The following is a 27,694-nucleotide window of genomic DNA, read 5'->3' as shown; positions in this document are numbered from 1 at the left end:
ACAAACGATATCATATCATGCGAAAGTATCTCATTGGCCCGAGGCGGTTTGACGGTCTGCGAACCATGAAATTGTCTCCATCTGTCTTCCTTTTCGAGAAATTGTGGGCGGTCGGTCGGAAAAAGCTGCGAGTTTTCGCTCGCTCGATCTGCTGTCTCTTCTCGATCTCGCGCGTTCTCGTGTGACGTGACAGTTTGAACGGCGCTCGGGGACCGGCCCCGGACGCACGCGATGGCGGCGGAACGCGCGCACGAGGCGCTCATGAAGCGCCTGAACGCGTGCCTGAAACGCCCGGAGAATATCCTGTGCGTGGACTGCCCGATGCGCCTGCCGAGGTGGGCGTCGTTGAACTTGGGCGTCTTCATGTGCACGAACTGCAGCGGCATACATCGCGGCCTGGGCGTGCACATCTCGCGCGTCAGGAGCACGCAGCTCGATAAGTGGACGGAAGATCAGGTCGCGTTCATGGAGAAGATGGGGAACGAACGCGCGAACGCGTACTGGGAGAAGAACATCCCGCCGGGGGCGAAGCCGAAGACGTCGGATCTCCCCACCGTCGAGCGGTTCATCCGCGCGAAGTACGAGAGGAGAGCGTACGCGGACAGGACGATCGACGGGCCGACGCCGGGGGACGGCAGCTCGGCGGACGCCGCGCCCGCGCGCGCGGTGAACGACGCGCCGCGCATCGACGTGGGGATGGGCGCGCGCGCGCCGGCCGCGCCCGCGGGCGGCGGGATGTTCGACCTGCTCGATCTCGCGTCGCCGACGCCGCAGGCGCCCGCGGCGCCTCCCGCGCGACGAGACGCCGGCGGCGGGTGGGCGGACTTCGGATCCGCGGCCGCGCAGGCGTCGACGGCGCAGCCGCAGTCCGGCGTCGCGTCGAGCGCGACCGACGGGTTCGACGCGCTGAGCGGCTTGGCCGCGCCGTCGTCGGACTACGCCCCGACGATCGCGGCGAACGCCGGCGCCGGCGCCGGCGGGTTCGACGCGTTCGCCGCCGCCGCGGCGCCCGCGAACCCGGCGTCGCCGGGGGGCGGGGACGACTGGGGAGCGTTCGCGGACGCCGCCGCGCCGGCGGCGGCGAAACCGGAGGTGTCCAAGGACGACATCATGAGTCTGTTCGACGCGCCTCAGCCCGGTGCTTTCCCGGGCGCGCAGCAGAACGGGATGATGGGAGGGATGATGCGCAACGGCGGGACGATGGGCGGCATGATGCCGAACGGCGGGATGATGGGCGGCGGGATGCCGAACGGCGGGATGATGGGCGGGGGATTCGGCGGCGGGTACCCCGCGCAGATGCCTCCGCAGATGATTGGACAGATGGGACAGATGGGACAGATGGGACAGATGGGGCAGATGGGACAGATGGGGCAGATGGGGCAGGTGCCGCCGCAGATGATGGGAGGGATGCGCCCCGGGATGATGCCGCAGCAGCAGCCGCAGATGGGCGGCGCGATGGGCGGCATGATGCCGCAGGGGATGGGCGGGATGATGCCTCAGCAGATGGGGGGCATGATGCCGCCGCAGATGGGTGGGATCCCGCCCCAGAATCAGCAGCAGCAGCAGCAGCAGCAGCAAGAGCGACAGATGTTCAGCGAGTTCGGGTTGTGAACGACGAGCGATTTGATTAGACCGACGACGGCAGCGATTGATTGAACGTACATTTTCATCACACGGCGCGTAATATCGCGCCACTCTCTCTCTCTAAATGTCACCCGGGCGATCGCTCACCTCTCCTTCGCCTGCTGCGCCTGCCGCCGCATGCGCTCCTTCCGCGCGCGAATCGCCTCCTCCTCGGCCATGCGCCGCGCCTCCTCCTCGGCTTCCGCGATGGCGGCGCGTTCCTCCTCCTCAGCCTCCCACTCCTCGATCGTGTCCTTCACCTTCAACAGCGCGAAGATCGTCAGAACGACGCCGCCGATGAGAGCGACGTAGCCCATCGGTCCGCTCTTCTTCTTCGCGACGTGATGCGTCTTCAACATCGCGACGAGCTTCGCCGGCATCGCGCCCGACATCTCGTCGAGCTTCTCCGTGCCCTTCCACAGCTGGTACGTCGGCAGCGCTTTCACGTTACACTTCTGCGCGACGCCCGGGAGCGCTTCCATGTCCACGCGCGCGAACGTGATCTTCTTGTACTCCGGCGATTTCGCGAGCGTCGTCATGTACGGCGCCATGGACTTGCTCGACGTGCTCCACCCCGCGACGAATTCGACGAGGACCAACCCGCCGTCGCCCGCTTTCCTGAACACCTTCGCGTACTCCTCCTCGGTGTGGCAGTTGATGATCCGGCTGAACGCGGGCATCTTCCGCGCGCTCCCCGCGCGTCGTCGGACCGCCATCGTGTGATATGCGCCGGTTGTGAGTGCAGCGCGCGTCGACGATTGTGCCGCGGCATTCGATCGCCTTCGATCCTATCCGCGACAGCAACGAACCCTAACTGAACTGCTTTTTCTCACGCGCGTTATTCTTCTTCGCGATCTGAGCCGCCGGGGCGGTCTTTTCCAACGACACGCCGCACGCCACATGAGCGACGGCGAATACTCCGACGACGACGATGGACACATCGGGGGTGACGTCGACCCCATCTTCGATCCTAACAACAGCACGTTAAAGGTCGACGTCGGTTCCGGTCTCACGAGCCATGACTGGGCGGACATCGACAACAGCGACCTCGTGGCGAAAGTTCGAGGCAGCACCGGTTTCCGAATCATGCGCGAGATCGCGCCGTGGGACGGCGCTCTCGACGCGCCCCCCGCGCTTCTCGAGCAGAAGGTCTTCGAGTTCTTCTACGTCCAGAGGAAAGAAGCGGACCTGTGGAAGAACCTCGTGAAGGAGTGCTTCCCGAAGAAGTACGAGGAAGCGTCGAACGACAAATCGGAGAAGAAAAGGCTGCAGTCGCTCTGGGCGAAGGGCGTGTTAGACGAAATCAAAGCGATGCGCGAGTACGGCAAGCACACGGTGCGATGGCTCAACGCGGTCGTGGACGCGCAGCCCGCGGATCACTTGTTCCTGCGACGCGAAGCCCTCAAGCACGGGCCGGACTCTGTCGAGGCGATCGCCGCGAAGATCGTGTGGGATCAGTGCTCCGACCGCATCAAAGACCAAGCCTTCGCGGCGATGCACCTGTGGACGAATAAAGGCGGCGCGCAATCCGGTGGCGTCGCGCGGATGTACAAGCACCAGCACGACCTCCTCGAGGAGCTCGACGCGCACTACACCGCGGTGAACAGAGCCGTGGAGAACAACGAGAAGCTGCCGCTGCCGTTGCACGTCGTCCTCTCCACGCCGACGGGGTCCGGTAAGACGTTCACCGCGCTCATGGTGCATCTGCGTCTGTTCAAGGTGAAGCACCCGAACGCGATCTTGGTGTACTCCGTCCCCACGAAGCAAGTTCTGAAGCGCGTCGGTCAGGAGTGCGAAGCGCACGCGGCGCCGTACTGGACGGCGGCGAGAGACCACAGCGGCGACGGGACTTTACACCAGGTCCGTCGGCCGTACTCGATTCGCGACAAGGCGAGGAACAGAAAAGCCATGCGCGCGAAAGCCGCGATCGGAGAGAAGCTGAGCGCGGGGAGCGGCACGATCGAGCAGCAGCTCGAGTACGCCGCGGACGTCGGTTACAAGCTGAAGGACCGCGGCGCGGGTAAGCCGGACATCATCATCGCGGATCTCAACACGACCGCGTCGCTCATGAAAGCCGCGGCGACCGCGGCCCCGGGGAGCTTCTACCACAAGAACAACCTCCTGTTGTATTTTGACGAGCCGAACATGGGTATCCATCTCGACCCGAACGTGTTAGGCGTCGTGAGCGTGATTCAGGCGCACATGCCGATCGCCGCCGTGCTCGCATCGGCGACGCTAGGTCCCTGGGAAGGACTCGAGCAGTGGTGGCGCGGTCCCGACCCGGCGCGGCAGATCACGATCTCGCTCGAGCCGTACGACCTCCCGATGTCTACGCTGCACGTGTGGAACGCGGAGAAGCAGACCGTCAGTCCCGTGAGCCCGCTCGGGATGTTCAACAACCACGCGGAGTTCCTACGCGTGATGAAGGACGATCGTCTCCCGCTGCTCTTGCTGAGACACTTGTCCTGTCGGCAGGGTAACGATCTCATGGGGATCAAAGGTCCGGGCGGGGCCTGGGATAAGATCCAGGGCGACGTCAAGTCTTTGCGTAAGACGGTGGAGCCGATCTTCAAGAACCTGTCCTACGCGGATTTCACGCGCTTACGCGCGCAATGGGCGACGGGCGAGGGCGCGCCCACGAAGGTGGACGGCATCCGTGGCGCGCTGTCCAAGGAGGGCGTCACGATGGTCGGCTGCATCGACCCGAGGAAGGTCGCGATGGACCTCGCGGGCTTCGCAAACCAGGAACAGTGGCAGCAGGACGTGCACAAGATCAACGCGAAGCTCAAGGAAGCGGAGAGGGGGATGAAGGAGTCCGCGAAGGCGGAGAAGCGCGCGAAGAAAAAAGACGAAGAAGAGGAGGCGCAGATGGGCGACGACACCGAGGGACAGATCGGATTGATCACCCTGCGACCGATGCTCAAGATTAGCCTCGCGGAGGCGGTAGACGCGGACATCGACACCCTCATCATGCTGTCCAAGGGCATCGCGTACGCGTGCGGCTCCGGCACGGAGCCGATGGTGAAGCGTCTGTATAACCAGGCGTTGCTCACCGTCCCGGACTCGCTGCAAGGTCGCGCGCCGCCGCTCAACGTCCTCGTCGTGGATTATTCGTCCATCTACGGTACGGACTGTCCCGCGGTGGACACGCTCCTCCTGCAGGAAGATCTCGGTCGCTTGCTCGCCTGGGAGGATCTCCAGCAGTTCTTAGGTCGTCTCCGTCGCGACGGGACGGCTATTTTTTACTCCCTGCGCACGCTGCGACGCTCGACGCTCGGGCAGAGCGCGGAGGACGAGGAGAACAAGGCCGAGGAGGACTACCAGAAAGACGTCGAACTCGCGGTTCTCAAGATGCAAAGCGGTGGCAGGGACACCGCCGCGGAGGTCGCGACGCTCACTAAGCTCGCGGAGGATAAAGGCCGGTCGCTCGCGGAGACGGGGGCGTTCGTGTTGACGTCCGCGATGTCGTTCGTGCTGCCCGCGCCTAACGGCCTCCCCGCGGACGCGCCGAAGATTCACCCGGCGGAGATGGCTGGCACGGACAAGGAGCTCCTCGCCGCGCTCACGAAGGTGGTCGAAGCGAACACGGAGCTGATCGAGTCGCTGCTGAAGAAGCGCTCCGAGCAGGTGCTCGCGATCGAGAAGGTCGAAGCGCTCGCGCTGTCCGCGTCTCCGTTCGTGAACCGGACGGGCGGTGTGCGGTTCTTAGGCTGCGCGGGGCAGACCCTGAAGGTGTTGTTCGACGAGGACATCCTCTCCGAGGAGGCGATCTTCGCGTGGAGACAGAAGAAGACGAATGCGGTGGCGATCGAGCCGGACGCGGACGCGAGGTTCCTGGAGAAGGCGAAGGCGTTCATCGCCTGGCTCGAAGAGGCATCCTCGTCTGAGGAGGAGGATAGCGATTAAATATCCTTCGCCTCTATATTAAATCCAATGATATCATGTACACGTTAACACCCGTCGTCCCGGCAGCGCGCGTTGCACGAGCGCTCGTCAAGCGTCGTCCTCGGCTGATTTTTCCGAAACCAAAAATGCCCTTTCGCCTCCTCCAACCTGGGATGACCCCGAAAACGAGACAACGAAACATGGGCTCCGACCGATAAAACGTCGTTTCCGGGCATCGATTGGCTGTCGCGCGGGTTTTCCTCGGAAGGTGCGACGAGCCCCCGCTCGGGACCTCTTCTTTCTTCCGTGTGCGTCGAAAGGTCGCGAGGCTGCCCTCATACGCGACGCCGCGCCGCGCGGTGCGTCCCTTCCCATCTTCGTCGGGAGGTTCGCTTGACGATCGCGAAACGCGTCGACGCGCGTGCGCGATCTGGTGAAAGGTCGCGGCGTGCGCGACATGGAAGCTCTGCCTGACGCGAACGGTGTCGACGCCAACGCGCAGGAACTGCTTTCTTCGCGTGTCATATCCGGTTGGGACACGCACCCGACGTTCTTATCGGACACGGAGCTGCTGGGTGCGCGCCCGCCGCGACCGCCTCATTATTCGCGCGACGCGTCGGCGTGCGCGTATCGCGCGCGTCCATCGCGCGTCTAACGCGCGCACGCTCCAGATCCAAGCCCGTCGTTGCTCCTTTTCCCTTCGTTTCTTTTTTCTTCAGCGTCCGTCCCTCCTTCTCGCCCTCGACTCCACGTCGTCCCCGTCTCCACAGAGCTCGGCTTCGACGACAAGAAGAACGGCGCACACGCACACATGACGGACGGCAACACGCTCCCACAGGCCGCGGGCGTGAGCGCGGAACTGATGAAGATGCAGTGGCAAATCGACGGAGGGAAGCACGCCCCCGGCGGCGGCGTGGGCGTCGCCCTGAACGGCGCCACCGCGGACAGTCTCGGCGACGACGAGAAGATCCGCCGCGCGTGCGCGACCGCGGCCGCAGTGCAGGGCGCGATCGCGGAAGGTGCCGCGTTTGACATGGGCGGTGCGGGTAAGGAAGTCTTCACCGCGGTCTTGACGTCGACGGTGATCCAGAACAAAACCGCCGGAGACGCCGACAAAGCGAACGCGAAGAAGAAGAACGACAACAACAAACGCGCGCGCGCGGGGAAGAACGCGAACCCGAGCGAGGGAACGAAGAAGAGCAAGATCGGCGCGAACGGCGTCGGGCTGCTGTCGTCGGATAACCACAGCAGCGGCAGCGCGACGAGCAAGCCCACGCCCGGGACGGACGACGCGGATGACCTCGTGAACATCCACGACCTGCAGTTCGTGTGCGACGCGATCCCGCCAAACACCCCGGACGGGAAACAACGCTCGTCGCAGTACCGCGGCGTGACGAAGCACAAGCGGAGCGGACGATGGGAGGCGCACATCTGGGTGAAAGAGACCGGGAAACAGATGTACTTGGGGGGATACGACACAGAGGAGCACGCCGCGGAGGCGTACGACGTCGCGGCGATGAAATGCAAGGGCGGCGCGGGGAACAACGGCACGAGGAAAGTGCGATTGAATTTTCCCGCGGCGAAGTACGCGGAGCTGAGCTCGTTCATGGCGTCCGTCAGCCTGGAGGAGCTCGTGATGGCGATTCGCAGGCAGAGTCAAGGGTTCGCGCGCGGGTCTTCGGGGTTCCGAGGCGTCACGCACCACCCGAACGGGCGATGGGAGGCGCGAATCGGCATGCCCGGGTCGAAGCACATCTACCTCGGCTTGTACAACGAAGAAGCTGCGGCCGCGCGAGCGTACGACCGCGCGCTGGTTCGACTGCGAGGCCCTGGCGCTGCGACCAACTACGCTTTGGTTTTCTACAAGACCGAGCTCAAGGCGTTCGAGATGGACAAGTCCACGGAAAAGCTACACGCGTCGACGACGGCATCTGCGGCGACGAAGGGTGGCAAAGGGAAAGCAGCCGTGGCCGCTCCCCCCGGCAAGGTGAAATGTTAGTCGGCTACTTCTCTTCCCAGGCTAAGGGTACGATTCCCCTGTTTCTACGGTTGAATGACTCCCTCTTTTATCATTTTTGATACCACGTCCGCGAACTTGTGCACAGGGAACCCCATGACGTTGAAGTAACACCCGGAGATCGAACTCACGAAAGCTCCCGCGGGACCTTGGATCCCTGCGAAACGAACGAACGAAACGCGAGACGCGGACAAGTAAGTGATGCACGAAGTGTTCGTAGAAAACCTTCAGCACGATGTGTTTTGATGAAGGAAAGATGTGTAGACGAATAGAAACCCCCGCGCGCACCGTATCCACCCGCTTTATCGAACGGCTCGCCCGTTTTGATGTACGCCGCGATCTCAGCCTCGCCCAGCGGCGCGAACGTCACCTTCGTCGTCTCGCTGAACGTTTTCACGAGACGTTCGCCGCCGCCGCCGTTGTTCGGGAAAATGACCCCGACGCCGGTGTGGACCTGATGAGTGATCCCCTGGAGCGACAGGAGCATCTTCATCGCCTCGTTAGCGTCCTTGGGTTTCTCGAGTATCGCGCCGTCGGGGCCTTCCACGACGGTGTCCGCGCCGATGACCACGAACGGCGCGGGCTTCTCCTTCTCCAACCGCGTCGCGACCTCCATCGCTTTGTGCGTCGCCGTCGCGGAGGCGTATTCGGCGCCACCGGTGAACGTGGATTTATCCAGATCTTCGTCGAAATTGGAAACGACGACGTCGAACTTCAACCCCTGCGCGTCGGAGAAGCAGAGCTTCAGCAATTTGACAATCCAACACGACGAATCCGACGAGAAAGAAGGCACCGCGTCTCGCGACTCACCAGGTTACCGAGGATCTCTTTCCGGCGCGGCGACGCCGACGCGAGGATGAGGCGTCTCGCGCACAGCGCTTCGGCGTGCTGCAGTATCATATTACTTCGCGCGACGTGCGGCTGCGCACGCGGGAGTGCGTCTCTCGCTCCCGCGTCACTGCCAAAAACAACACCTCTGCCTCTCGTGATTTCCGCGGCCGACTCCGAAATCAGCTCGTGAGTGGTGGAGGCGCAGCCACAGATCGTCATTACGTGTGCGCACGCGGCCAGAAGCGTGGGATCGAAGCTCCGATTTCTACCGGACTTCATCAGGTGTACGCGAGGCGAAAGTCGCTACGCACACGCGATCCGCGAGCGAGCTCGAGGAGAAGCGACGAGACGCCAGCAGGCGTAACCCTAAAACACCGCGGCACAGATGGATCCCAACCAGCAGATGCAGGGCATCTCGCCTGAGGACGAGAAGCGCATGGCGACGATGATCGAGGGGATGCAAACCCGCGATAGTCTACGTATGTACAACAACCTCGTGGAGAAATGCTTCGACACGTGCGTGCAGAGCTTCAGGCGAAAGACGCTCGAGAAAGACGAGGAGAGGGTGCGTGCCTTTCTCGATCGACCACGTACGCAGATCTCCTTTCCAAATCTTCGCTGACGCCCCCGCCCTGCCCGCGTCTTCGCAGTGTGTTAGCAAGTGCTGCGAGAAATTCTTGAAGCACTCGTCCCGCGTGAGCATGCGCTTCGCGGAGCTCAACCAGGTGACGCAGCCGCCTGGTCATTGAGCCTATTCTTTACGCTTAGAGAGGAGAACTCTTATTAATAATCAGTGACGGAGTTAGGATCGATCGTCTCGCTCACACGCACACCTCCGCGAGCGCGTCGAAGTAGTTGGGGAACGTTTTCTTCGTGCACGTGGGGTCGTTGATAGTCACCCCGACACCCCCGCACGCGGCCAAGGAGAAAGCCATGGCCATGCGGTGATCGTCGTACGTGTCGACGTCGATGCCCTCGTTGATCTTCCCGCTCGCCGGAGGCGTGATGACGCAGTAGTCCTCACCCTCGAACACGTCGCACCCGAGCTTCCTCAACTCCGTGCAGATCGCGATCATCCGTTCGGTCTCCTTAACCCTCCAGCTCGCGACGTCGCGGATGGTAGTGACGCCGTCCGCGTACAGCGCCGCGACCGCGAGCGTCATCGCCGCGTCCGGCATCGCGTTCATGTTCACGTCGATCGCTTTCAACTTCCCGCCCGGTCCCGTGACCGTGACGTCGTTCTTGCCCCACTCTACCTTCGCGCCCATCAAACCCATCGTGTCCGCGAACTTCGTGTCACCCTGCAAGCTATCCGTGCCGCACCCGATGACCTTCACCTTCCCGCCCGTGATCGTCGCGCCGGCGAGAAAGTACGACGCCGAGGACGCGTCTCCTTCGACGAACGCCTCTCCCGGGGATTTGTACGTCTGACCGCCCTTCACGACGAAGCGCTGCATATCGTCGAAGACGCCGACCTCGACGCCGAAGCGCTCCATGAGCTTGACCGTCATGTCGATGTACGGCTTCGAGACGAGGATGTCCGTGATCACGATCTCGATGTCGCCCGTCGACAGCGGCGCGGACATCAGGAGCGCGGTGAGGTACTGGCTGCTCACGGAGCCCTTGAGCTCGACGCGGCCGCCGGGGAGGCCGTTCGCGACGACCTTGACGGGGGGGCAGCCCGTGCCCATCGTGCACTCCGCGTCGACGCCGAGCTGCTTGAGTCCGTCGACGAGATCTTCGATCGGACGCTCTCGCATGCGTTCGACGCCGTCGAGGATGAAGGTTCCGTCGCCGGCGGCGGCGACGGCCGCGGTGAGGGGCCTCATCGCGGTCCCCGCGTTCCCGAGGAAGAGCTCCGCGCCCTTCACCGGGATCTTCCCGGCGCAGCCTTCGATCTCGAGGATGTTGTTCGCGCGATCTTCCGTGATCTCGAGTCCGAGCTGCTTCAGCGCGTCGACCATGTATCGGATGTCGTCGCTGTCGAGGAGGTTCAGGACTTTCGTCTTACCCTCCGCGAGCGCGGAGAGGAGGAGGATGCGGTTGGACATGGACTTGGACCCGGGGAGGGTGACCGTGCCTTCGATCTTCTTGATGGGCTCGAGGTAGAGCTTCTCGAGCGTGCCCGCAGACGCCTTGACGGACACGGATCGCGTCGCGGCACGGCGCGTGGTGCGCTTGCGGTGCTTGAGAGCAGCGGCGGCGGTTGGCGCGATGGCCGATTGCGAAGCGACGGCGCTCATGTTGATTGGCGGCGTTGGTTAGCGGTCACGCGGTGATTCGCCGGTGGGGGACTCAAGCCACGCCGTCAGAGGCTGACGGGGTCGAGTGTCGTCCGTGTGGCGCGCACGCGAACTCTGAGGTGAGAGTGCAGGGTAGGGAGGCTGACGGTCGATCGAACGGCTCGAGGGTGAGACGCTCACTTTTTTCGCCAGCCGTCATCCACACTCGGAACTCGGAGATCCGTCCTGGTCGGCGGAAAGCGGCTCGGGCCCGAATTTCACGGAGCGGAAACTGAGGAATTCGACGAAGCGGGACTTTTTGACGGTTCACAGACCGTCGATCGATGATTTTTGTTTGATTTTCGGAAAAATCATTTTTTCAAGGACCGGAGCGGAGAACTGGACTGGACGGGAGACGAAACCGACGACCAGAGAACGAGAAGGAGAGAAATCCCACGACTGGCATGGTCTCACGAAAACGTCATAGTTTTGGCGACGAACGAAACTTTGCCAGGGGGAGTGAAAACCGAGAAGCTTGTCCAGCGAACCTGCTTTTTTCACTCAAACACACGCGCGGAGTCACGGGAGCACACCCGCAGCGACAAACACTGCTCAAAACCTTGCTTAAAACACGCGCTCGCGAGGAAAACGTCGACCTCGACAGAACGCAAGGAGCGCGTTTTTCCGTCACGAGCGGTGTATATTCCGCGCGGAAATTGGAAGTTACCGACGGAGTTGATGCAAACCGATCATCGACCCGCAAGATAATTTAATCAAGCGCAAGACTCGCCGGCGGCATGCCGAAAAATGTTCTCACTGAAGATGTACACGATCTTTCAGGCTTTTCGGAGGTGAAAGCGAATCATGAACTGAAGAAAATGAGAAACTTGAAACCAAAAAAGCGACGTGCGGGCAATGAAGACAAAGAAAAAAGTCGCGAACGGCGGTAAAATATTGAGGCATCTTGTGTGCATCTTATCAGATGGGGTAAAGTGCATATTTCATGAGCGAAACAAACATAACTTATGAATATGAAAAGACTGCAAGCAAAAAAAAACTCGTAAGCACGATTTGAAACACAAATATCCTAAAGCGATCGCATATATCAACCACAGCGAGCGTTGAGGGATATTCCGTGCAAACCGTGCGACGTAAAACACGTTGGCGCATTGTTCCGTCGAATAAGAACGCTTCATAGCTCTAATCACGCAATTTGGTGGATGTCTCGAACAAAGTGTCGTTGAACAGGGAGATTCCGATTTGCACCATAATTTGTGTATTTGAGAAGTTATCTCACCGAAAGGGAATGTGAAATTGTGCGTGGAGATCGACTCTGTACACATGGGTCGTTTGGCATAATTTGGCCGGTGTAAATGATTCGCGACGGCAACGCGGCGAGTATTTCGGAATCGGTGAAGTGGAATTAATGTTTTTGAGCATCTTAGATGTGAAGTGGTGCGATTATTGCGCTTATCTTTTGATTTCGATGTGATTTTTTTTCTTACTTTTGCGCAGATGGACCATGCGATGTGTATTGAAAAGACTGGCCCCTGTTTTGCGTTCTTAACTCGGCTTCTTAACTCGGCGTTTCGTTTTCATGATTGTGTCAGAGGTTTGTCGGTGACTCTTTCTTTACCTTCTTTCCCTTTACTGAAATGGATAAATAAGTGGGAACCTACCGCGCGCGCCCTTTTGTGAGAGAATGTGTGAATAAGTTGATACTGTTACGCCGATGAGTGAGTAAATAAATACGGTTTCACTTCAGCGACGAGTCAGTAAGTTAGTAAGCAAATACTGTTTCGCTTCAGGGACGAGTAGTTAAATAAGTAAATAAATACTATTTGTCGCGGTTTGAGGTCGCACATAGGTAGTAGGTACTTGCGTCTCGACGAGAAAGAAGGTAACATGATGAAATATTTGACTTTCAATAGACAAGAACTGTGAATGTGCAACTGTTTCGTGGAAAGAAGTTATGTCCCTCTCCTCCGTAAATTTTGATCTTCAAGGTCTCGCTCGCTCCGTTAAAAAAATACTTGGGAATCCAGTGAAAGCGTGGGGTTAAGGTACAGTACCCGGAAATCAAGGGTTAAAATTAACGATTTATTATAAATACTTTCGTTCCGCGGTCAATTGAATGATAGAAGGCATTCGGGTTCAGACGTTCGATGAAAACGTGCTTCAGCACCCTATGAAAAATAGCTCTTTACGTGATAATCGTTCCGGAAGACGAAAAATAAAAGCGTAGGTGAAGCGTTTGTATCTTCGTTCAAGAGCTAGTGTTCAACCAAGCAAAACCTCTACAGGCGGTGACTCGTGCCTCGACCCCCTCCCTTCACTCGTCCTCGGGTGTCTTGTCGTCCGCTTCGCTCTTGATGCTGTTCAGCGCCTTCTTCGTCGCCTTCTCGAACTCCTCGACCTGTTGCACGACGTGCGTCGCGCTGACGCGCATCTTCAAAGCGAACGTGCTCATCTTCGCGTCCTGCACCGGGAGACGAGAAGAGAAAGAAAATCAGAACCGTGTGCGGAGTCGGTCGTGAGATCGAAGCGAACGAACGCGTCGGGAGCGAGCGGCTTAGCGACGTACCTCGCCGGCGACGGCGTTTTTGCACGGGAACGATAAACCTTTCCCTCCTTCCTGTTTCGTAAACGTCTGCCCCTTCCACATCGCCGCGTTTAAGATCAGCCTGTAGTTACCCTTCGCGCGCATGATCATCCGAGCGCCGCCGGTCTTGGTCAAATTCACCCGCAACTCCCCCCGTCCTCGCTCCTTCCACGACGGCGCCTTGCCCTCCTCGGTTGTGAACTCGTACAGCGCGCCCTCGGTCGTGAAGATGCAGTCCTCGTCCTCCTCCCCGGTCGTGACCTCCTCCTCTTTCAGGGAAATAACCGGCTTCGTCTCCGCGGGGGCGCTCTCGGGGGTGACGTCGTCGCCGTTTTCGTCCGTCGTCGCCGCCGCCGGCTTCGCGCCGAACAGCTGGACCGGCTTGTCGCTGTCGCCGAACACCTTCGACAGCGACGGGAATCCACCCTCGGTCGAGGCACTTTTAGCGAAGCCGCCGAAGCCGCCGCCTCCGCCGCCGAAACCGCCGAAGCCGCCGCCCCCCTCGCCTGGCTTGGAAGCACCGAAGCCCCCGAAGCCTCCGAATCCAGCGCTGGCTCCGCCGCCGAACAGCGACGACGTCGACGGCTTCTCCTCCTTCTTGTCCGCGTCGGAGTCCTTGGGTTCGTCGTCCGACTTTACCGTCTCATCCTTCGCGCCGTCCACCTTCGCGTCCTCCGTGGCTGGTTTCTTCGCGTCCACCTCCTCAGCAATAGCATCTTCCTCGCGCGCGCGTTTTGATCCCACCGCGGTGTCTTCTTTCTCGGCCGCCATCTCGCACGTCCCTGTCCGTGTCCGCTCGCGTGATCTGGCTTGGCTGAGCGTGTGCCCACACAGTTTGGTTCAAACAATCAAACGATTTTTCATCGATTTTTTTCCACCCGCCATTCATGCATTCGGCTGCATCCCCCAGCGCGTTTCGCCGACCATCCATCGTTTCGAGTCGTCACTTCTTCCAGCGCGCGCACGCCTCAGATGGGGCTCGACGTCGAGGGAGAGGTGAAACAGCTCGTCGAGGAGATCAAGCGGCTCGGCGGGAACGTGGACGGAAAGACCACGGTGCGCGCGGCGACCGCCTGCGTCGCGACACTCGCGCGGCGCCGTCGTTCCTGTCGGCCATTCCAGTCGTTGAACGACATCTCTTGTTATTTCAACGCGCGGCGCTGAGTTTCGTCGTTCGTCCGTCCCAACTCGACGCAGGTGAAGTTCGGGGTGCTGTTCGCGGACGACCGCTGCGCGAACATCTTCGAGGCGCTGGTCGGAACCCTTCGAGCTGCGAAGAAGAGGAAAGTCATCCACTTCGATGGGGAGATGCTCCTGCAGGGCGCGCACGACCACGTCGACGTCGTCCTCCTGCAAGAGTGAGTGAGATTCGCGGGTGGATTGGATGGATGGCAAATTTCTACGTTCTTCAATAGCTTCCCTAGTAGTCTACGTTGTCGCCTCGCTCATCAGAGACCTAACAGCCGCCGGTAATTCTTCCCCGGCTTGCAAACGATGAAATCCTCCAGATCGTCGTACTCCCGGCTCGTCCCTCCGCGCTTGCCCTCGGCCTCTTTCAGGGCTTCGACGTATGGGTTCCTGTCGCGTTTTCGCCTCCGACGCTTCTTCGCGTTTTTCGTCCCGTTCACGGCGCCGTCCGCGTGCGCTGTCGCCGACTTGACGCCGCCTTGCTCGACCGCGGCGCCGCCGCCGACGACCCACTCGTCCGCCCAGCTCATCCTCGCCGCGAGCTCGTCCCGCGTGTGCATCACCTCCTCGAGGTACGCCCCGCCCTTGCCCTTGTCGACGAACGAGTCCAAGCCCTTCACGGACTCCGTCGGGCGGCCGTGTTTGTCCAGCGAGAGCCGCTCCGTCATCCGCGCGCTCTCGAAGAACAGCTCCGCGCGCCACGGGCGCAGGATTTCCATCACGTGCGACGGAAGGACCGAGTGCCGCATCAAGAGTTCGATCGACTTTTGCAACCGCGCGCCCGCGGATATCACCTCCGCGAGCTCGTCCGAGTCCTGAGGCTGGGCGTAGACCGCGTCTAAACAGAGCCTCGCGGTCTTGACCGCGAGGACGAGGAACCCGGGCATCCCTTTCTTCGCGTCCGCGGCATCGCTTTTCGCTTTTGTGAACTTCAGCGCGGCGTCCAACGTCTTCTGCAACGCGACCGACGCGTCCGATATCACGTCCAAGTGAGACGCGAGCGAGTACGTCTTCGCGAGCGCGATCAGATCCCTCTCGATCGTGCTCACGAGCACGGTGCACGCGTCGAGGAGCTTGCCCTTTCCAAGGTGCGGCGACGCGTCGAATAGAATGTCTGCCAGCGAGCTCACGCGGTCGGACGCGGTGTCCACGCGTTGGTAATGATCGACGATGATCTCCGTCGCGTCCGTCGCGAGCGAAGGCGCCTTCATGACGTGGTCGTAGAACATCGCGTCCCTGAGCAGACTCATGGACGAGTCCACGACGAACGCGGCGTCGCGCGAGTGCTCGCTGCCGCTCGCGCGCATCAGGGTCCTCGTCACGCGAAGCATCCCGCGCGCGATGTCCACGTTAACGCCCCCCAACCCAGACGTGGAAACTAAATCGTGAAGCGCGAGAGAAAACATCGCGGCGACGCCGCACGCGGGGAAGTGCCTCCCCGCCCGTCCCGCGGCCGTGAACGAGTTCGACGCCATCGCGGGCTGCGCGCGCTTCGCGACCGCCTGCGCGGCGGCGACTCTCTCCTGTTCGTTCGTGACGCGAGACGCGAGTGAATGCGCAGAGTTGACGTCCCCGGCGGCGGTCGCGATCGAGACGCACGCGCTCAGGAGTTGCAACGCCGTCGGCGTCTGCGCGGACGCGACGCGCGATGACCTCCAATCGCGCCACGCCGTCATCGCGTGCGTCGCGCACGTCACGACGTTCTCGCTCGCGTTATCTTCCTCCGCGTGGAAATTAGAAGGCGAGGTCGACTCCCGGACGCACGACGCCGCGGTCTCGAACACGTGGGCGCGGTGTTCGCTCGCGAGTTCTTCCGCTTTCAGGTCCAACAGCTTCGCGGCGCCGCTCAGCGTGACGCGGCACGCGGTCGCGGTGGACGCGTCGTTCAGCTTGAAATCCGCGGACGCGCTCGCGACACTCTGCATCGCCCGATGCGCGTCCAAAAGAAACGCGCGGTAGCTCTTCAGATCGCTCGGCGTCGTCTTCTCTTCGTTCGACTTCGAGACGGTCTCGAGACATTTCTCCGCGCTCGAAGGGAACCGAACCGACTCGTCGAGCATAATCTCCACGACCGACCGAAGAGCCGAGCAGCACGTTCGATTCTGTTTCAAACCATCGCGCGTGCCCTTGACGAGCCCGTCGATGAGCTGAAGCACGTCGCGCGTGAACGCCACGGCGGCGTCCGCCGTCGTCCGCGTCTCCGCGAGATGCAAACGCGCCACCGCCGGGAGCCTCTTCGCGAACGCGCTCGCGTCGCCATCCTCCGCGTTCGCGAGCTTCTCTACCGCTTCGTTCGCGATAGACGCCGCGCGGGAGAGCACGCCGCGCTTCCACCGCGTAATCTCCGTCTTCTTCGTCGCGTTCGCGACCACTTCCGACGCGAGGTCGTGCGCGACACAGGTCACGAACTCGTCCCCGTGCTCAAACCCAGAGTCGAACGCGCCCACGGCGACGGAGACGTCCTTTTCCATCCTCAAGAGCTCGCTCGCGATGGATAAGCCGCACGCCGCGGTCGTTCCGCTCTCGTCGAGGCACGCGCGCGCGGTCGCGTTCAACGCTTCGCGGCAGGATGACGACGACGAGACGTGCACGACGCGCGTCAGCGCTCGCACGACGCGAGACGTCGCCCTCGGCGGCTTTCCTTTCGCGAGCGATGGCAGTTTCCGAACCAAGTCGAGCACGGCCGCCTCGTCGTCTTCGCCGAGAGACCAGCCGGCGCAGCTCTCGCTGATTATCGCCAACGTCTCGCTCCACCTCGTGAACGACGCGCCGTCGTCGTGCGTCAGTCCGCGAGACGCGAGCCTCATCGCGGCGGCCGCGCATTCTCTCTTCGATCGAAACAAACACGGGAGCGTCTTCGTCGCGAGCGTCTGATCCTCGCGCGCGATCGCGCACTCGAGGAGGTCGATCGCCGCGCGTTCGTCGAGACCGTCTACGAACGCGTCCACGTCATCGATCGGCATCGCGCTCACGCACCCGGCGAGCGCGTCCACGGCGTCGCGGACCGTTCTCGAGGACGCCGCGGCCAGGGCGACGAACGCCGAGACGCGGCGGCTCCCGCCGTCCTTCTCCGCCGCCCTCGTCGTCGTCGCGAGCATCACGTCGCCGAGATTCTCGTGCCGCATGAACGCTCCGCGGAAGGTATCGTACGCCGCCGAAGATATCGACGCGGTAGGCGGGGCATCGCGCGTCACGGCCAACGCGCACGCGCACCAATTCGACGCCTGCGCGGACGCGGTCTTGTGATGGTGCGCCGGTCCTCCGTCGCCGCCGTGAAGTTTCTTACCGGCGAATCGCAGACACGCGCTCAGGACCGTTCGCGCGTTCTCGCCGTCCTCGTCCTCGCGCGCGCCCTTCGCGAGCCGTCGCTGCGCGAGCGCCTCCTCCTTCGCGGTGAGATCGCCCTCGAGCAAGTTGTCGAGAATCTCCCCGAGGAGGTGCGACGGCCACTCCGCGTCCAGGAGCTCCGCGGGCGAGAACGACTCGCTCATGACGGCCGCGCGCGCGGAGAGAGGTCGCGATCGATCGCTCACGACGACTCCGTGCGCGCGTGCATCGTGGCGTGGTACCCGCGCGGCTTCTGTTGCGCTCGTCCGTCGCCGAGTGTGGGAAATGGGCGAGCGAGCGCGGGAATATCGTTTTCTCGGGATTCGCGTCAGCCGACTAAGTTGAGGATTCATCGGGAATCTCAACCGCTTTCGCGTTTGAGAGGGTTGAAAAACACGTGAAATCGCGATCAAGCGTTACAACTAGTTGTACAGGCTGGTTATTTACAGGATTCGGTGCAGGGTGGTTAAAATCTGTCAGAGTTAGGTCAGAAATCTGTCGTTCCCCTCACGTGAAGGCGCTTTCGACGACGCGCGCTCGCACTTTCGCACGCGCCGACGCCGTCGACCGCACGCTCGACTCAAACTTTTTTCACCCCGAACGCCCTTTCGCGCTCGTGTTTGAGCCTCCCCCACCTTCACTCACGCTCACGAAGACATCATGTCTCAAGGTACGCGCGCGCAACCCCCCTCCGATCGGATTATCGCGCCGATTGACAATCTTGATTGTCTTTACGGACCGATATTTTATACGATCCGAGATCACTTCGACGCGCGCACGCGATCGCGCACGCGTTTCACGTCACGATGTCCGCCGCTTCCGTTTTCGTCCCCTCCGTCGCGTTCGCCGCGAAACCCTCCGCGAAGTTTCGCGCGAAAGTTCGCGGTCGCGCCGCTCCCGCGCGATCGACGACGATTCGCGCCGGAATCTTCGGAAAGAAAGATGCTGATCCTCCGCACGATCCCGACAACCCAGGTTTCGACACCCTCTGCTTGCACGCCGGGTACACCCCGATCGGGGATGAAGCGACGTACGGCTTAGGCCAAGGCGCTTCCCGCGGCGTGCCGCTTTACCGCACCGCGCCGTACCAGGTACGCCCCCCGCGCCTCTTTCCCCCCGCGATTCGCGCGATCGTCAAAAAGTAACAAAAAGCGCGACCGTCGACGAATTCTGTAGTCTGACTCACCGCCCGACCCCCTCTCTTCCCCCCACCACCCCGACGTCGACGCGAAACAGTTCAAGAACACGGAGCACGCGGCGAACCTCTTCGCGCTCAAGGAACTCGGCAACATCTACTCCCGCCTCATGAACCCGACGACGCACGTCCTCGAGTCTCGCGTCGCGCAGCTCGAGGGCGGCCACCCCCTCGCCGGCCTCGCGACGTCTTCCGGGACGGCGGCGTGCTTCTACAGCATCATCACCCTCGCCCAGGCGGGGGATAACATCGTCTCCAGCAACAAGCTGTACGGCGGTACGTACACGCAGTTCAACGACATTCTTCCCACGATGGGCATCACCGTCAAGTTCGTGGACGCGGAAGACCCGGAGAACTTCAGGGCGGCGATCGACGACAAGACGAGGGCGGTGTTTTGCGAAACCGTGTCCAACCCCGCGCTCGAGATCGTCGACCTCGAGGCCGTCGCCGAGATCGCGCACGCGAACGGCCTTCCGCTCATCGTCGACTCCACGTTCTCGACGCCGTACCTCACGAAGCCGTTCGAACACGGCGCGGACATCATCTGCACGTCGCTCACGAAGTGGATGGGCGGCCACGGCACCGGCGTCGGCGGCATGGTCATCGACAAGGGCGGCTTCGCGTGGGGCGCGGGCAAGCACCCGCTGTTCGACAAACCGGACACGTCCTACGGCGGTCTCCGCTGGGGACACGACCTCCCGGACGCGCTCGCGCCGCTCGCGTACAAGCTCAGGATGCTCACCGTGCCGCTGAGAAACCTCGGCGCGTGCATCTCGCCGGACAACTCGTGGATGTTCCTCCAAGGCATCGAGACGCTGTCGCTTCGCATGGAGCGTCACTGCGAGAACGCGATGAAGGTCGCGGAGCACCTCAAGAAGCACCCCAAGGTCGCTTGGGTCAAGTACCCCGGCCTCAAGGACGACCCGCAGCACGCGAAGAACCTCAAGTACCTCAAGGGCAAGGGCGGTCCGATGGTCATCTTCGGTCTCAAGGCCGCGGACGCGCCCGCGGCTGGCAGGAATTTCATCGACAACCTGAAGCTCATCTCCCACGTCGCGAACGTCGGCGACGCGCGCACGCTCGCGATTCACCCGGCGACGACGACGCACTCTCAGATGAACGCGGCGGAGCAGGCGGCGTGCGGGATCCCGCCCGAGATGGTGCGCCTCTCCGTCGGCATCGAGACCTCCGGGGACATCCTCGCGGACCTCGACCAGGCGCTCGAGAACGTGTAAAAAAAAAAATGCACGCGTCGCGAGAGGAGGAGACCAACCGGATCATGAGCGTTAATAGCCTTTTATCACGTTTGTAATATACGTCTGATATGAACAACGTACAGTATTCTCTCTCTATCTTTTCGTGCTCCGAGCCGTCGCTCACCGCGCCGAGATGCCGAGGCTCAAAGCCGCGCGCAAAGGCTCCACGCTCGCCTCTTCCCCGCCCAACGCCTCCTCCAACAGCTTCAACGCGTTTTCCGGGGTGATGACCTCGTCGAACGGAGGGCCTAACCGTACCGCGTACGATGGGTCGTAGCACCGCCGCGCGGCTCTCGCGACGGGCGTCGCCGCCAACGCGCGGACGTACGCGGCGTCCCCCCCCGACGCCCCGAGCGCGCCGAGCTCGCTCCAGTCCGTCTCCGCCGCGGCGCGTCGCCAGCACACCTCCAACAGCGACTTGTTCGCCTCGCGGAACTCCCCGCCCGCGGACGCGAAGACCGAGAACGCGTCGATGAGGTCGTCTTCGCTCGCGCCTTTCGCGCTGTCGCCGAGGCACGCTTCCACGAGCTTCAACGGCGGCAACGGCGGCGACGACGCGTCCGCGGATCCGACTTTCCTTCGCGCGGACAACGCGGACTGAATCTTCGCGAGGTCGAGCGCGGCGTCGATGGCGACGACGTCGTCCGCGTCCGCGGGCGCGCCTCCCGCGAGCAAGGACAGTTTCGCGAGCGACAGGTACTGCGCTTGTTCCCTCACGGACGCGTTCCCGCCGCCGCTCGCGCCGGAGACGCTGAGGCCGTGGAGCGTCCCGGCCGCGCCTACGTAGTCGTCCGCGCGCAACTGATGCAACCACAGAAGCGGCGGGTGCGGCTTCAGGCACTCCCCGAGCTCGCCGTAGAACTCGTCGGGGGTATCTTGCAGCATCTCTGCGACGCGCGCGCCGACACCGGAGTGGTACCCCGGGTTCGTCATCATCCGGTGGAACATGAACGTCGCGAACGTGCATTCGCCGTCCTCCGCGGCGCCGCGTAACGTCCGCATGTGATGGTGCGTCCTCGCCACCGCGCCGTCGATCGCCGCGCCGTCGCCGACGCGCGCCGCGTGCGCCATCGCGGTCTCGCACACCTCTGCGAGCTGCTCGTACCCGAAGTGCGCCTCCGCGACCGCGGCAACCGCGTCCATGGTGACCGCGAACGGACCGCTCGCGAAATCTCCGGACGCGAACCCTCCGAAGCCGCCGTCGCTCGCGCGCGCGGCGTTCATGAGCGCGGGCAAAACGCTCGCGCGCGCGCGCGCGTACTCGTCCCTCGCCATCGCCCTCTCCGCGGACCCTAACGGCGCGGACGCCACGTGCGCCGCGGTCGCGTCGAGCAGCGGCGCCGCCAGCGCGTAGAGCTGCGACCCGAGCGGCGACGCGAGATCGGGCGCGCCGCCTCTCGCGGCCTCGTCCCTCAGCGCCGCCGCCGCGTCGGCGGCGGCGGTCAGCGCCATCCGCGCGCCCTCACCCGCGTTCCACCGCGGCGGCGGCGCGACCGCGCCCGCGCCCGCGGGCGGGTACAGCGACGCGTGATGCCTGCGGAAATCGCTCGCGGAGCTCAGCGCGCCGAGCAACGCCCTCGATAACGCGTCCAACGCCGCGGCGCGCTCGTGCAGCGACGCGCGCGCCCGCGCGCCGGCGTGCCGCTCCAAGCCGTCCGCGAGCGCGGGCAGCAGCGCGTCCGCCGCGCCCGTCGCGCGGCTGTAGCACACCTCCACGGCGGGACGGCCTCTCACCGCCGCGTCCGAGGCTTGCAACGCCGCGCCCGCGGTCGTCGCCGCCTCGAGCAGGAGCGCCAACGCGTCGGACCCTCTCTCTCGGTCGGCGCCGGTCTCCGCCATCTCCGCGGCTTCGTTGTGCAGGGAGCGGACGCACAGGAGCGCGGAGACCATCTCGCCGTGCTCGAGGATCGCCTCGCGCTCGCTCGCGGCGAGGAGCTGCCACACCCCGGACGCTTCCACGAGGAACCGCAAGAACACGTCGTGCCTGCGCGCTTTTTCGTCCAAGTGCAACTCCACGCCGGGGCCCGGACCGTCCGGGCCGGGCCAGTGCTTCGGGAGCGCGTCCACGATGGCCCTCGAGCACGCGGCGAACGCCCCGACGCCGCCGTCGACGTCCCCGCCCTCGGTGCCGTCCAGAGACCCACCTAACGCGCCCGCGGCTCTCAGTCGGAACCCGCACTCCGAGGGCGCGGCGCCGTGCCCCGCGACGTACGCCGCGAACTCGTTCCTGACCGCGGCTTCGGCTTCTTCGCGCGCCGCGTCCGCCGCCGTCGCCCGCGGCGCCGACGCCGCCGCCGCCGCCGCCGCCGCGAGCCTCGGGCTGAAGCGCGTCGGGCTCGGGCCCGAATCCCGCGGCTCCGGCGGCGGCGCCGGCGAGGGCGATCTCTTGATCGGCGACGGCGGCGCGGGCGCGGTGGGCGCGTACGCGACGACGCCCATCAGCTCCGTGAGCAGCAGCCACCCCCCGAGTTCCGGCGCGGGGGCGGCGGCGAGGACGCCGCCGCCGCCCGCGGCGGGGTCGTGCAACAGCAGCTGCTCTTGAAGCGTCGACCCCGCGAACAGCGCGGCGCCGCCGCCGGAGGTGACGACGAGCGCGGATTCGCGAGGGGCGCCGCCGACGTGGACCGTCGCGCGCGCGCCGGGGGCGCCGCCCGCGGGGACGGATCCCGCGGGGGGAATCGTCGACGCGAGGAGCGCGAACGCGCCGCCGCCGCGCCGCCGCTCGCCGACGTGGATCGACCACCGCGCGCCGTCGCGGCACAGCACCGTCGCGTCGTCGCCGTCGCCCGCGGCGATGGACGCGATCTCGAGATCACCGTCCGACTGCAGCGCGCTTTTGATCGCGGGCAACACCTCGTGCGTCTCGCCGAGCGCGACGTCGCCGTCTCGCGACACCTCCCACTCCTCCGTCGACGTCGCGGTGAGCACGAGCAGTCTCATCGACCCTCCTCCGCGCGTCGACGATCGCGCGAACGCGATCGATCGAATCGATCGGTGCGCCGTCGACGGTTTAATAAACCTGAGCGCCGCTTTAGACGCGCTCATCGCGAGGTTCACGAGCCGCGACGGCGTCGTCGCGCCGCCGCCGCCGCCGCCGCCCGTCTCCGCGTCTCGATCCGCGCGTTTGACGATCAGCTCCCCGCCGTTCGGCGGGCACTCGAGAAGGTAGAGCTCGCCGTCCGCGCACCCGACGGCGGCGACGACGCCGCCGGTCGGCGACGGGATCGACGCGACCGCGGTCACGGCGGGCGCGCCCGGCAGCGACGCGGCGCCGAGCTCTCGGAACGTGCCGCCGTTCGCGTCGCATCGCGTCACGGTCACGACGCCCCCGGAGGAGGCGCCGCCCGCGCTCGTCATGAGCAGCGCGCCGTCCTTCGACGATCGCGTCACGTACACGATCGGGCGTTCGCCGCCGTTCGCGTAGTACTCCGCGCAGCTCTCCGGCGCGGCGCCGCCCTCGAGCTCGCACGGCGTCTTCGGCAGCGGCCACGCGAGGACGACGTTCCCGCGCGTCACCCACGCGGTCGATCGCTCCGCGTTCATCCCGCCGTGCGACTCGTGCGATCCGCCTGCGATGGCGGGCGGGTGGACGGGGAGGAAAGGGGGCGTCGGCGAGGCGTCCGGGAGGGCGCGGGGTCGACGCGGGGCGAGATCCGCGCGACGCGGGAAGCGCGAGGCGGCTGGATGGATGTTTTTGAACGCGTCCAGGGCGAGCGCGCGCACCCGACCGCAGGACCTCCACCGCGCGCGGGGGGAGGTTGCACTGCACGCGCCACATCGCGCGCGATGTCCCACCGGTCGCGTGTCGCGCGCGCGACGCGTCGAAACGCGGCGGGTTGTGGACGGTCGTCGCCCCGCGTGCGTCGTGGTATTCGAACAGTACTTCGGCGGTCGATCGACGCGAGCGCCTGACTGCTTGAGTGGCGAGCGCTCGCGAAACTTCCAGTCTCGCTTCCGTCGTGGAGGTTCCGATCGCGCGTCGATCGCGCGCCGCCACTCCGCGACAGCGCGGCGGCGGGACGGACCGGGGCGGTCGGGGCGTCGGCGACGAGCACCTCGAGCGATCCCCCGGCGGGATGGGGCTCTTCGGCGACCTCCCGTCCGCGAAGGACGAGGTCGCGGCGAAGACCGGCGCGAGCGGCGGTGCGTCGGAGACGCCGGGGAAAGACGGCGCCGGGACGTCGACGACGCCCGGCGCCGGCGGGGGATGGTCCGGCGCGGGCGCGGCGCTGCGCGCGCCGCCGCGCAAGTCCCCCGCGCTCGTCAACCCCGCGATGCTCAAAGCGCAGGCCGCGGCGCTTCGAGCGCAGCAGGCGAAGCTCGCGCGGATGAAAGATTCCGCCGCGGCGTCCGCGTCCACCCCGCATCCCGACGCCGCGCCCGCGTCCGCGTCGAAGACCCCGGGGGCGAAACCCACGCCGGGCGTCTCCCCCGCGGCCGCGACGGCGGACGCGAGGGACGCCGCGGGCTGGGGCACGCTCTCCGCGGACGTGGACGAGGAGTACGACCCGCGCAGACCGAACTCGTACGAGGACGTCGTCCGCGACCGCGCGCGCCGCCGCGCCAAGGACGAGGCGACGAGGGCGCGCGAGAAGCAGCGCGTCGAGCTCGAGCGCCGCCGCGCGCGGCTCGAGCGCGACAGAAACGCCGCGGGGGGGAGAGGAGGGGCGATCGATCGGAGTTCGCTGAGGGTGACCGGGGAGGAGGCGCACGCGAGACGCGCGAGGATCGGCCGCGACGGCTTCCTCGTCGGCGGCCATCTCGAGACCGCGGACGGTGCCGGTCCCGGCGGCGCGTCCACGAGCGGCGGCGGGGGGAAAGACGCGAAGGACGCGAAAGAGCCGAAGATGACCCCCGCGCAGAGGATGATGATGAAGATGGGGTGGAAGGAAGGCCAAGGCTTGGGAAAGAGCGACCAAGGGATGACGACGCCGCTCATGGCGGAGAAGCGCGGCGCGAAGCACGGCGTCATCGTGAACGCTCCGGAGATGTTCTTCGCCACAGGGAGCGACGACGAAAAGGCGGGGCTGGGGGGCGGGAGCGGGGTCGTCGACGCGACGCGCACGCTGCTGGGCGCGCCGAAGTTCGTGTCGAGTGGCGCGACGGAGGGAGGCGACGGCGACGCGGTCGGCGCGTCGCCCCCCCCAGCGAGAGGCCCGCCGTCGAAGGTTTTGCTCCTTCGGAACATGATCGGACCGGGCGAGGTGGACGAGGACTTAGAGGACGAAGTCGCGGAGGAGTGCGAGAAGCACGGCGCGGTGCACCGGGTGATGATCTTCGAAGTCACCGAGTCGGGGTACGACCCGCGCGAAGCCGTGCGGATTTTCGTGGAGTTTACGAAACCGGAAGACGCGGCGAAGTGCGCGAACGAGATGGACGGTCGGTTCTTCGGCGGGCGGACCGTCGCGGCGTCGCACTACGACGAAGGTCTGTTTGAGGCGAACGAGTTAGGACCTCAGCCCGGGGAACGCGCGATAGAGTCGTGAACGGACGACGTGATGAAAGAACGTCGCGTCTTAGAGCTACGAAAACCAAAAACCGAGGAAGGGACGGGAACGATCAGTCGTTCTTCTTCTCCTCTTCGTCCTTCTCGCCGTCCCTCTTCTCAGCCTTCACCCCCCGGACCGTCTGCCCTATCACTATCACGAAGCACACGATCAGACCGACGCACGAGAACGTCGCGAACGTCGCGACGGCGCCGTACAGCTTCGGGTTCTTCGCCGCGAGTTTCCGCGCCGATCCGACGAATCCGCCGACGCCGCCCGCTCGAAACGCCTCCGCCGCCGCGGCGCAGTCTTTGCTCAGACGCTTCCGATACATCTCCGCGGTGTCGTGCACGTCGATCATCCACATCGCGAGCGCGCGCGTGAACTTCGAGAACCTCACCGCGAACCACGACATCGGCGCCGGGACGGGCTCGCCGACGCCGTCGGACGCGAACGACGCCGTCGCGAACGCCGCGAGCGTCTCCGCGTCCCTCTTCGAACCCTTCGGGAACTTGAACATCTTCTCGTCCCGGAACAGCACGAGCGTGGGGTACCCCTTGACGACCTTGTTGAACCGGTCGCACGTCCCCGGGTTGGCCGTGCAGTCCACGTCCGCGACGGCGACCGCGCCGTCGAGCTCTTCCGCGACGTTCGCCCACGTCGGCGCCAACGCTCTGCAGTGGCCGCACCACGGGGCGTGGAACTTCACGAACCACGGGCCCGTGGTCTGGCCCGTGGCTGCGCGCGCGAGGCGTCGGGTGGAAGGGGAGCTCGAGCGTGAGACGACGGTCGGACTCGGAAGGGGTCGGGGACGGACGATCGGACGAACGAAGGGTGGAAGAGGAGGGGGAGGCTGCGCCGCGTTCGACGACGGACAGCTTTTTCGAGGACGCGCACCCGCTTGCGTGTGGTGCTCGAACGTCTCGTCCGTGAGGTGGATCACCTCCGCGGCGTGCGCGGCGAGAGGGGCGAGCAGTGCGATCGCCGCGACGGCGAGGACGACGCGGCGGATCATCTCTAGCGCGCGTATCGTGCGGTCGCGCGGAGGGAAATGACATCCACCAGATCTCCGAGAAAACGAATCGACCGGCTCGCGCTCGGCGCTTCAGGCGCGTTCTATACAAAAGTTTTTCACCCATCTCCCGGTTTCAACATTTGATCGCTCCCCCTTTCAACTGACCGGTGAACTTTTTTTGTATGGAACGACCCTCAGTTCCAGTCGGTGACTGTTGGGGGGCGGGGGTCGACGATCGCGATCGGGCGAGGCGTCGCGCGCGGTCGTCAGAGCGTGACGCGCGCGTCGCACGTCTGGTCCGCGCGTAATCGCACCGGGTCGAACCGAACGCGTCGTGCGACCGAACTCGCCGTCGCGAACACGCGCGCGGTGCGCGTCGGGGTCGTCGGAAGGAGAAGAGAGCGAAGCGCGCGGGGCTGGGGCAAACGTCGCGCGAGATGGGCAAGGACGAGCAATTCGCGGGCGAAGCCGGCCGGGGGTTCCCCGGGGCGCCGAAGAACTTCGACCCGGAGAACCCTCTCGCGGATAAGGTGGCGGCCATACAGATGAGAGAGCACATCGTGCGCGAGAAGATCATCAAGGTGGAGACCGCGAAGGTGCGTCTCTTCACGCGCGACGCCTCGCGTGCGCTCGTTGGGCGTCTGAAAAATAAACCCTAAACGTTCCATCCCACGCGCGCGAACTGACGCACACGTCTTCCTTTCGTCTTCACAGCTTCTTCGCGAGCGGGTTCAGAAGTGTTACTTGATGGAGGGGGTGAACCACCAGCAAAACTGCAAAAAGGTGCGCGTCCTCGGGCGTCCACGCCGCGCGAACGCGACGGTCCATCGATTTGATCTCGAGACTTTTTTTTTTTCGTCGCCCTCGCTGACGACCTTCCCTCCCTTTACGTTCAACAGGAGGTGAAAGCTTACCTTGAGGCTATCAAGAACGTCGGCGTGCATCGTCTCAACGCGGGCGAGCACGACAAGGACATTCAACAGAAAAAATGAACGCCGCCCGATAGGGGCGACGAACATCATCGTGTAACAAAACTGAGGCTAAACT

The 27,694-nt window shown here is 64.1% G+C and overlaps 14 protein-coding genes across 14 annotated transcripts; 7 read left to right on the top strand and 7 right to left on the bottom strand.

Moving 5' to 3' along the window:
* Window positions 1–231: 231 nt before the first annotated feature.
* Window positions 232–606, top strand: MICPUCDRAFT_18341 (uncharacterized protein; the record flags this gene model as incomplete). Its single annotated transcript, XM_003059954.1, has 1 exon — window positions 232–606. A coding segment is annotated over one exon (375 nt), but the record flags the coding sequence as incomplete, so codon positions are not given.
* A 1,361-nt stretch (window positions 607–1,967) lies between these two features.
* MICPUCDRAFT_9085 (uncharacterized protein) lies at window positions 1,968–2,288 on the bottom strand (the record flags this gene model as incomplete). The annotated part of the gene is made up of 1 exon (XM_003059663.1): window positions 1,968–2,288. A coding segment is annotated over one exon (321 nt), but the record flags the coding sequence as incomplete, so codon positions are not given.
* A 1,278-nt stretch (window positions 2,289–3,566) lies between these two features.
* MICPUCDRAFT_65330 (uncharacterized protein) lies at window positions 3,567–5,260 on the top strand (the record flags this gene model as incomplete). Its single annotated transcript, XM_003059953.1, is given in 2 exon segments — window positions 3,567–3,622; window positions 3,624–5,260. A coding segment is annotated over 1 exon segment (1,570 nt), but the record flags the coding sequence as incomplete, so codon positions are not given.
* Window positions 5,261–6,868: 1,608 nt separating this feature from the next.
* On the top strand, window positions 6,869–7,372 carry MICPUCDRAFT_6478 (AP2-like protein; the record flags this gene model as incomplete). Its single annotated transcript, XM_003059952.1, has 1 exon — window positions 6,869–7,372. A coding segment is annotated over one exon (504 nt), but the record flags the coding sequence as incomplete, so codon positions are not given.
* Window positions 7,373–7,497: 125 nt separating this feature from the next.
* On the bottom strand, window positions 7,498–8,425 carry MICPUCDRAFT_34166 (uncharacterized protein; the record flags this gene model as incomplete). The annotated part of the gene is made up of 3 exons (XM_003059662.1): window positions 7,498–7,682; window positions 7,814–8,246; window positions 8,336–8,425. The coding sequence occupies 3 exons, from the start codon at window positions 8,423–8,425 to the stop codon at window positions 7,552–7,554; spliced, it is 654 nt and encodes a 217-aa protein (XP_003059708.1). The 3' UTR covers window positions 7,498–7,551.
* Window positions 8,426–8,604: 179 nt separating this feature from the next.
* On the bottom strand, window positions 8,605–11,044 carry MICPUCDRAFT_45646 (uncharacterized protein; the record flags this gene model as incomplete). Its single annotated transcript, XM_003059661.1, has 2 exons — window positions 8,605–10,491; window positions 10,979–11,044. The coding sequence occupies 2 exons, from the start codon at window positions 11,042–11,044 to the stop codon at window positions 9,178–9,180; spliced, it is 1,380 nt and encodes a 459-aa protein (XP_003059707.1). The 3' UTR covers window positions 8,605–9,177.
* A 1,866-nt stretch (window positions 11,045–12,910) lies between these two features.
* Window positions 12,911–13,951, bottom strand: MICPUCDRAFT_40484 (uncharacterized protein; the record flags this gene model as incomplete). The annotated part of the gene is made up of 2 exons (XM_003059660.1): window positions 12,911–13,057; window positions 13,163–13,951. 2 exons carry the CDS (start codon window positions 13,949–13,951, stop codon window positions 12,911–12,913), a joined length of 936 nt encoding a protein of 311 aa, XP_003059706.1.
* A 201-nt stretch (window positions 13,952–14,152) lies between these two features.
* MICPUCDRAFT_34157 (uncharacterized protein) lies at window positions 14,153–14,640 on the top strand (the record flags this gene model as incomplete). Its single annotated transcript, XM_003059951.1, has 2 exons — window positions 14,153–14,236; window positions 14,378–14,640. 2 exons carry the CDS (start codon window positions 14,153–14,155, stop codon window positions 14,540–14,542), a joined length of 249 nt encoding a protein of 82 aa, XP_003059997.1. The 3' UTR covers window positions 14,543–14,640.
* MICPUCDRAFT_40483 (uncharacterized protein) lies at window positions 14,629–17,859 on the bottom strand (the record flags this gene model as incomplete). Its single annotated transcript, XM_003059659.1, has 1 exon — window positions 14,629–17,859. One exon carries the CDS (start codon window positions 17,857–17,859, stop codon window positions 14,629–14,631), a length of 3,231 nt encoding a protein of 1,076 aa, XP_003059705.1.
* Window positions 17,860–18,466: 607 nt separating this feature from the next.
* On the top strand, window positions 18,467–20,220 carry MICPUCDRAFT_45644 (uncharacterized protein). The gene is made up of 2 exons (XM_003059950.1): window positions 18,467–18,786; window positions 18,932–20,220. Exons 1-2 carry the CDS (start codon window positions 18,502–18,504, stop codon window positions 20,123–20,125), a joined length of 1,479 nt encoding a protein of 492 aa, XP_003059996.1. The 5' UTR covers window positions 18,467–18,501; the 3' UTR covers window positions 20,126–20,220.
* On the bottom strand, window positions 20,193–23,961 carry MICPUCDRAFT_47657 (uncharacterized protein). Its single transcript, XM_003059658.1, has 2 exons — window positions 23,870–23,961; window positions 20,193–23,715 (listed from the first exon to the last, which is right to left on the bottom strand). The coding sequence occupies exons 1-2, from the start codon at window positions 23,922–23,924 to the stop codon at window positions 20,267–20,269; spliced, it is 3,504 nt and encodes a 1,167-aa protein (XP_003059704.1). The 5' UTR covers window positions 23,925–23,961; the 3' UTR covers window positions 20,193–20,266.
* Window positions 23,962–25,011: 1,050 nt separating this feature from the next.
* Window positions 25,012–25,632, top strand: MICPUCDRAFT_18704 (uncharacterized protein; the record flags this gene model as incomplete). Its single annotated transcript, XM_003059949.1, has 1 exon — window positions 25,012–25,632. One exon carries the CDS (start codon window positions 25,012–25,014, stop codon window positions 25,630–25,632), a length of 621 nt encoding a protein of 206 aa, XP_003059995.1.
* Window positions 25,633–26,158: 526 nt separating this feature from the next.
* MICPUCDRAFT_9627 (uncharacterized protein) lies at window positions 26,159–26,362 on the bottom strand (the record flags this gene model as incomplete). Its single annotated transcript, XM_003059657.1, has 1 exon — window positions 26,159–26,362. A coding segment is annotated over one exon (204 nt), but the record flags the coding sequence as incomplete, so codon positions are not given.
* A 773-nt stretch (window positions 26,363–27,135) lies between these two features.
* MICPUCDRAFT_9439 (uncharacterized protein) lies at window positions 27,136–27,427 on the top strand (the record flags this gene model as incomplete). Its single annotated transcript, XM_003059948.1, has 2 exons — window positions 27,136–27,243; window positions 27,362–27,427. Coding segments are annotated over 2 exons (174 nt in total), but the record flags the coding sequence as incomplete, so codon positions are not given.
* Between the last annotated feature and the right edge of the window lie 267 nt (window positions 27,428–27,694).

Source organism: Micromonas pusilla (genome assembly GCF_000151265.4).
Source record: "Micromonas pusilla CCMP1545 genomic scaffold MICPUCscaffold_7, whole genome shotgun sequence".
In the NCBI taxonomy this organism is placed as follows: Eukaryota; Viridiplantae; Chlorophyta; class Mamiellophyceae; order Mamiellales; family Mamiellaceae; genus Micromonas; species Micromonas pusilla.
Note: the sequence above shows the minus strand (reverse complement) of the source record. Positions and strands in the feature narration are given on the sequence as shown.

What these genes read in the sequence shown, in the direction of transcription:
- MICPUCDRAFT_45644 (XM_003059950.1), top strand. Translation starts at nt 18,502, where the DNA reads ATGTCCGCCGCTTCCGTTTTCGTCCCCTCCGTCGCGTTCGCCGCGAAA. An exon ending in ACCGCACCGCGCCGTACCAG is followed by an intron (nt 18,787 to 18,931) that starts GTACGCCCCCCG and finishes GACGCGAAACAG; the next exon opens with TTCAAGAACACGGAGCACGC.
- MICPUCDRAFT_47657 (XM_003059658.1), bottom strand. Translation starts at nt 23,924, where the DNA reads ATGTGGCGCGTGCAGTGCAACCTCCCCCCGCGCGCGGTGGAGGTCCTG. An exon ending in GGTGGAGGTCCTGCGGTCGG is followed by an intron (nt 23,716 to 23,869) that starts GTGCGCGCGCTC and finishes CCGCCATCGCAG; the next exon opens with GCGGATCGCACGAGTCGCAC.